This window comes from Neopelma chrysocephalum, unplaced genomic scaffold (assembly GCF_003984885.1).
Source record: "Neopelma chrysocephalum unplaced genomic scaffold, ASM398488v2 Primary Assembly neopelma1_69, whole genome shotgun sequence".
Classification (NCBI taxonomy): Eukaryota; Metazoa; Chordata; class Aves; order Passeriformes; family Pipridae; genus Neopelma; species Neopelma chrysocephalum.
Genome location: NW_020897729.1, coordinates 3,814,489 through 3,821,160, shown reverse-complemented (window position 1 = coordinate 3,821,160; position 6,672 = coordinate 3,814,489). Strand labels below are relative to the sequence as shown.

General features: G+C 43.9%; 1 protein-coding gene across 17 annotated transcripts in view; it reads right to left on the bottom strand.

The window, feature by feature from the left end:
* The window catches only part of MCF2L2 (MCF.2 cell line derived transforming sequence-like 2), a 166,922-nt gene that overhangs the window by 1,673 nt on the left and 158,577 nt on the right, over positions 1–6,672 (bottom strand). For 15 of the 17 annotated variants that reach the window (XM_027685611.1, XM_027685612.1, XM_027685608.1 and 12 more), the window contains 2 exons: positions 6,269–6,372; positions 701–5,115 (listed from right to left, as the gene is read on the bottom strand). In XM_027685611.1, the coding sequence (XP_027541412.1) occupies positions 5,015–5,115; positions 6,269–6,372 (205 nt within the window). In that variant the 3' untranslated portion in view covers positions 701–5,014. Of the gene's footprint in view, positions 1–700; positions 5,199–6,268; positions 6,373–6,672 lie in introns of those variants that run through there. The other 2 variants (XR_003534645.1, XM_027685613.1) reach the window with 2 other exon arrangements.

The window sequence follows — 6,672 nt, the reverse complement described above, 5'->3', positions numbered from 1 at the left end:
CTGCAGGGGCAGGTCCCAGCCTGCAGAGCACACACCAGGGATCTGCAACAGGAGAGCGTTGCTCCTGCTCGACCCTAAGGCTGCATTCCCAGCCCTGGGCTGCTGCCATGGGGACTGCTGGGTGGGGGGGACAAAGGCATCTGCTGTCCTCCTAATTCCTCTTTTTCTCATACCAATACTGCACTGCAATAACATGATAGGGTCAATGACTTGAAAATTCAAGTGAGGTGAAGTTTGCTCCCAGAAATCTGGATACTAGCTGAAATTAGTCCCAGTTTATTTTGCTCAATTTGCATTGTGTTTCTGCATTCTTATTTTTACCTGTTTGCCTTTCTGCATGATCCACAGCATGTATTTGGGTCAATTACTGCTCCCTAATAAACACTGGTAGCCAAAGGCATGCAGATATCTCGGGGGTAACTATAATAAAGCCATCCTGCAACTTCCTCTGAACTATGTGAACTTACCCAAAAAGTCCTAGGGATTCAGGAACATGACTAAAGGAGATGGGTAAAGTGAAAAAAACCCAAACACTGTGCCTTTTGTGACATGTGTGTTGGGCAAATTAAAGTTATACTGAATGGGTATGAGGATTTTTTCAGCTGTGATGGTGTGCCTTTACTAATATGCATTTATTTTGAATAGAAAAAACCTCATTTGACTTGTTGCTTCATATAGAGACATCAACCACAGGGTTTTGTACTAGTTATAATTTTTATAAATTTCAAACAAAGTGTGGTTCTACACAGGTCAGAATGGCCTAATTACAGGAAGTTCATTTGCACACTTTTTTCTTGTAATAAATTCATACATTCTGTCATGACTGGAAAAAAGGACAGGTAATTCTGTGCTCTTTCCCTGTCTGATTATCTCTCATCAGTCACAATATACAAATACATCATTATCAACACCATGGAAATCATGTAAGAAAACAAACTGTACCAATTCTCAGCTGGGGAGAGGAAATCTTAGCAGCTATTTCAGCTCCAGCTGCAAGAAGAAATACACATTTTGGGTCTTTTTTCTTCTTATTCTTATATATTTCTAATCATATATATATTTGAAGTCTTTGAGTATATTTTTGGAAAGGAAGCACATGGCCTTTCTCATACCCAATCCTGTTTGAAATATCAAGAGTCTAAGAAAATCATAGATAATAAAATGGCTTTTCATCACACACACAACCAGAACATAAGACACACACACACAGCTTTGCTGTCACTGGCAAGAAGAGCCAGAGCTCAGACATGGTGGTTTGGCTGCAGCTGTTCATGACAAGACAATGACCATTGGTGTGATTCTCCACCCTGTGGGGCTAAAGGTGAGAGGAGAGGATGAGCCCTGATTAAATGTTAACCTGGTTTACTAAAGCAAGACTTGTGTGTCATGGCAACTGCCCGGCTCTTTGCTGCTGGTGAGGAAGGACTGTGCTGCCCACCTGCAGCTGCCTGAGCAGAGGGCAGTTCTGAGGATGTGAAGTTCCTGCAAGTTTCACAGAAGAGCAGCAGAGCAGAGGGGACCCTGAGCCCGGAGGGCAGGGCTCACCAGCACAGGCCCAGAGAGCAGAGCAGGCAGCTGGCACGGACTCACTGATCCAGCAGCAAGGGCACTGCCCAGCCACAAGTGCTGCTACAGCCCAGATTTACCTGGGATCTTGTGTCTTCTACAACCAAAACTTAGTGGCAGCTGTTACTTTTAAATTACTTTCTGGTCACTGTATAATCTCCAAACAACACTGAAATGAAATCCATATTTGAAAACTATGATTTTTAGGTGTGTCTAGCTGAAAAGGATGGTGTCAAAGGCCTACATACAAAGTGTACCTTAACATACGCATTAGTCTTGCTGGACATTACCAAATCATAATCTAGACTGTACATGGAGAGCCATTCCCTTAATTATCACCTTGCTTGACAGAAATACACTAATTAAAAGACTATCCTGTCTACCCTTTAAAAAACAAAACAAAAAGTCATCAAACCCCATTTTGTCTCATCAGCAAAGCCAGAGGGTTACTTTTTGTGGGCTGCTCCTGGAGTTGTCAGCAGCCTGATCTGTCCCTGAGCTTTGTTCTTTCTCAAAGCAAACCCTGTCTCCCTGACAGAGGGCCTGGTCACTGCCCAGCAGCAGCTGCCAGGGCTGCCGTATACTCTGGGTTTGGAACGTGGAGACAGAAACAAGGAGCTGCCTCTGGCTCACCAGCACTGCTGGAGGGTTAAAGACACAATTAATGGTTGTGGGCTCCCTGCTCAGGTGCAGTGTGTCTGAGTGGCTGTGGCACAGTCAGCTCCCAAGGAGCAGAGTGCTGTGCCACTGCTGCGTGGCAATGGGGCAGAGACTTACCTGTCATCCTCAGGACACTCGTGGAGCAGGAGTGACTCAAACTTTGGTCCAGCAGGATAAAACATTTTTTTTGGGGAAAAAAAAAATGTTTTCAAAAGCAAAGTAGGGAGAAGAATTGTGATAATCCAGCCCATACCTTTGCAGTTGTCACAATGAGATTGTGAGCTGGGAGAGGAGACATTTCATCAGCAATCCTCTTCCCTGCTCCAGCTCTAGACTGCTCCACAGGGTGCTGCCACTGGCACTCATGGAGGGCACATTGGGACATATGGGGTTCAAAGCTTCACTTTCCCTGAAGGGTCCCCAGTTTTTGCATACAGGGTAAAATTTAGCATCATAATTCAAGAGGAGGGAAATTCAATCGCTCCCATTTACAGGAGGGTATTGCAGGATATAGGGGATATAGGACTTGCACACTGTCACCCTGCTCACAGCAGAGGTAGGAAATGGACTGGCAATATCTGATTTCTCATCCTCAGATCAAACTGCCATTTCACCATAAGAATGAGATTCCTCAAAAAGAAAACTCCAATGTGCAGATTTTCATCATTCCATCTCTCAGCAATGTCACAAATCTTCATTTTGGCAGTTTCATATAGCCAGGATAACCCTTCCCCATCTCTCTCTCCCTCACACAAAAGCTTACTGTACTTATTAATATGCAATCAATGCTCCCTACCCTTCCCTCTCCTATGCTTAGGGCAGGAGTAGACAGCAGCACTGCAAAAATTACTGAAACCAGAATGGACTCATTTTAGGGAGAGGATAAAGGAATTGCACTACAAGAAAACATCACTGCATATTTCCTTAGGGGACTGAAAGGAATGAATTCTTCCCTTAAGATGCTGATAACTACTGTAGACCAAGAGGATTCATGTTCCTGAGAGCCTATGTGTCATTTCTGAGGTAAATGACCAGCACAAAACAGGTAAGCTCAACTCTCTACAGGACAAAATCATTTTCCAAAAAGGTACAGAACTCTCAGGTCCTTTAGTCATGAATGGAAAATGTCCAAAATCACAGGGATCAGATATGGAGGGTTAGAAGAGCCATGGGAATTAATCACCACAGTGCAAATCATAATCAAGCAATGGCTTCACAGGCAAAAAAAAATCTGAATAAGCCTTTACCTACTCTAATAGGACTATCTGCCTGTGTCACAGCTATCCTGACCCACACACTAAGATATTTGCAACACCAGCCTCCACTGAGACAGAAAGAAAAACATTCAGGTCCCTGCAAAGGAGATAGCAGAGGTGAGACAGACACCTACTGTTTTGCTCAGAGGCTCAGTTAGTAAAGAGTGGGTTTTGGTTTTGCTTCATCTCCATTTTTAGTGCTTTCGTCCCCTTTGTTATTTACATAAAGCACCACTAGTCTGAGGGTTCAACAAAACATCCCTAAGAGTGAAAGCCACTCACTCACTCTTGAGCTTCTTCTAGGGTCATTTTTACCAGATTGATCTTTGCCTGTTTGCAAACCTTAGTCAATACTTATCTTTACTATAGTATTAGCAGCTTTTGTGGGACCTAAGACCCAATTACCATCAAAACGCCTTCATGCCTTAACAGCTGCTCTAAATGAGCTAATGGCTTGTATAGGAATAATAACATCTCTAATCACTTTATATTATACGTTACATCCTTATGTGGCAGAGATTTGGTACAGTCCTTTAATCAAATGTCCTGGAAAGAAGTATTCAACAACAACACTTTATCCACTCTAATGCTCACTGCCTATTTGCAATGCTTAAGTATATTCCAAATGGGGGGTGAAATGTATCTACTCATAGCCCAGCACACAAGGAAAGCATGCAGTCTACTCAAACATGTGACAGTAAATGGCATTCAATTGAATTCTTGGCACCAAATGCAAAGGGTTGTGATCCAGCAACCAGAGACTGCAGAGGGGGCAGAGGAATGACTTAGATTGTAAAAACAGTTCAAAATGTTCTTTGTCACAGTAGCAGTTACACATCTTTACTTCCCTGCTAAGCCCTGCACCTCCGTGTCATAGCCAGGAGCTGCCACCTGCACCATTCCAAGCTGTGGAATGCCGTGTGCAGCAGTGCCATCGCCAGGGAGTCACGTCACTGCTGCACGGAGCCTCTCTGATGGCCCCAGTCAGAAGGTTCCTTTCCCCAGCCACCCTAAAATTGGATGTTTTTGGTGTTGACCGTAGCAAAAAGGGCACGTTTGTGATGATGTATCAGCTGGAATTAAGGAGGACAGGGAAGGCACAGCCAGAGGCAAGCAAATGGAGAAACGTCCAGGCGACCCCAGGTAGAGCAAGAACTCGTAACCATCACGTGCCCCGTGCAGTGACGTGGTGCTCAAGCAAAGTTGCCAAAAGGTGCGTGCATAGAAACTCTTCAGCTCTGCTGTCGACCTAATTTAGGCCACATCTTCTGAAACAGTTTGATAACCAATGCGAGAAGCATTTTTCTCCTCTAATACTGAAGGTAGGTTTGATGTTTTCTGGATGTTTAATGCTCCTTTCAAGTTTGTTTTTTCCAGCTTGCCAGGTGGACAGCACAGTTCTCATCTGTTCATGGTGATAAAGTTTTAGTGAATTGTGAACCTCAGAGCTTGTGAGAAAGGCAACTTTGATCCAGTGTCCACCCAAAATAAACATAGATGGATGGGGTCCTGAGGAAGGCTGGTCCTGCTGTTCAGCTGCCAGCCCTCTGTTCTGCTGGGAAGCTTTTGGCCACCTCACTTTCCTTCGTGTCTGACTCTACTGAGGCTGTACTGCAGGAATCGTTGTACATGTCTGAAAAGGAGGACATGGGCATTGTCACTACAATATGTCTATAGGATTTTCCATCTACAGTCTTGAGGTTCTTTGTTAAAAGCCTGAAATAAAATAAAACACAAATAATCACAATTCCACTGTTCTCCTAACTCCTTCACTAAAGGCGAGGGAGGCTCTTTTGGCATATAATGAACTGTAATGTGTGTGTGGTTTTGTTTTTCTTTTGAAGCATTAGACATGCCAATGAAATGAGAGCTATAGTTGGGCACTGAGGGTGAAGACAGAACTGACCTGCTGTGGAGGTGAAGGAGCAGCAATTACCAAACTCCCCTTAAACCACAGCAAAGAATCCTGAGGTTTAAAAAGGTTTCCTCCACTTTAACAAACTGACCAAAGAAAAAAAAATCAAGAGACACCAGTAACTCAGAATAAAGTGCTGGTAACTCTCTTTAGCAGGTCCTCAGGGAATGCCTCTGCGAGATTTTGTTGTCCTCTGTTACCAGAAGAAAAGCAGGTCACATTTTGGTAAATTATATTTAAGGATGGGCAAAAATTAATCCAAAATTGTAAACCTTTGATGTGCAGAGTTGCTGAGATTCAGCTTTTCCAGTGCAACCTGTTTGGGTGTTAGGTCAGAACCAAAGCTGAAGAAAGGATGACTTTTAGTGCTGATTTGGCTGAAATTGTGCCAGAGCAGCCTTTCCTCCAGCTTTTGGAGCCAGCTGTGAAATATGATGAAAGCAGTAATGGGTCATGAAATTTTAATGTTTTCAAACCTAGGCCAGAACCGCAGCCCTGATGCTGATCTCCATCCAAAACGCTATCCATGTCAGGATCAAAGCTATCCTGCAGGCACACCCTGCCATATGACACACTTGGGCTGGCTGTAAAGGACTGGTAGCCACAGAAGTTTGGTGGGAGATTCAAGTTCTGCCCAGGGAGGGGTAAACAATTAAAGCATGCCAAGGAAAGCTGCTGTGCCTTAACTAATTCTGACACCCAGGCACCAAATTTCAGGCTGTCTCAGCCACATCACCAGAGACTGCAGCACATACACTCAGGTGCGTCCTTTAAAACAAAAAGTGCACTTTTTTATCACATCTTTTTTTATCACATCCTTTTTCAGTATGGAAATAAAAAATAAATGCCAGTAACACATTTTCTCTATTACCTGCATTGCTGTTCTTAATTATGTTGTTACTGTCCCCCTCTGCTGGCTGCAATATACTGGAGGGAACCCAGTCGCTTTTCTCAGAGACCAGTTTCTTCACTAACCTGAAACTCAAAGAACAGTCAGTGAATTTTCCTACATTCCTTTTCCCTGGGTTGTGTTTCTTAGAGGTGCATGTTGGCAGCTATTTCCTAAACTGAAGAAGGCAGAGGACCCAAGGCAGTCCTACAGGTACCTGGTGACTAAGTTTCTTCAGTCTCAGATGGTGACCCAGAATCCCAGATCAAGCTCACTTTCAAGCAGACTGTGTGACAAGGAAGCAGAGCCTTGGCCTGTGTTTGAGACACTGACCTTGGGCTTGGAAGTGCAGGGTTAATGGTTGGACTCCATGAAGATTTTTTCCA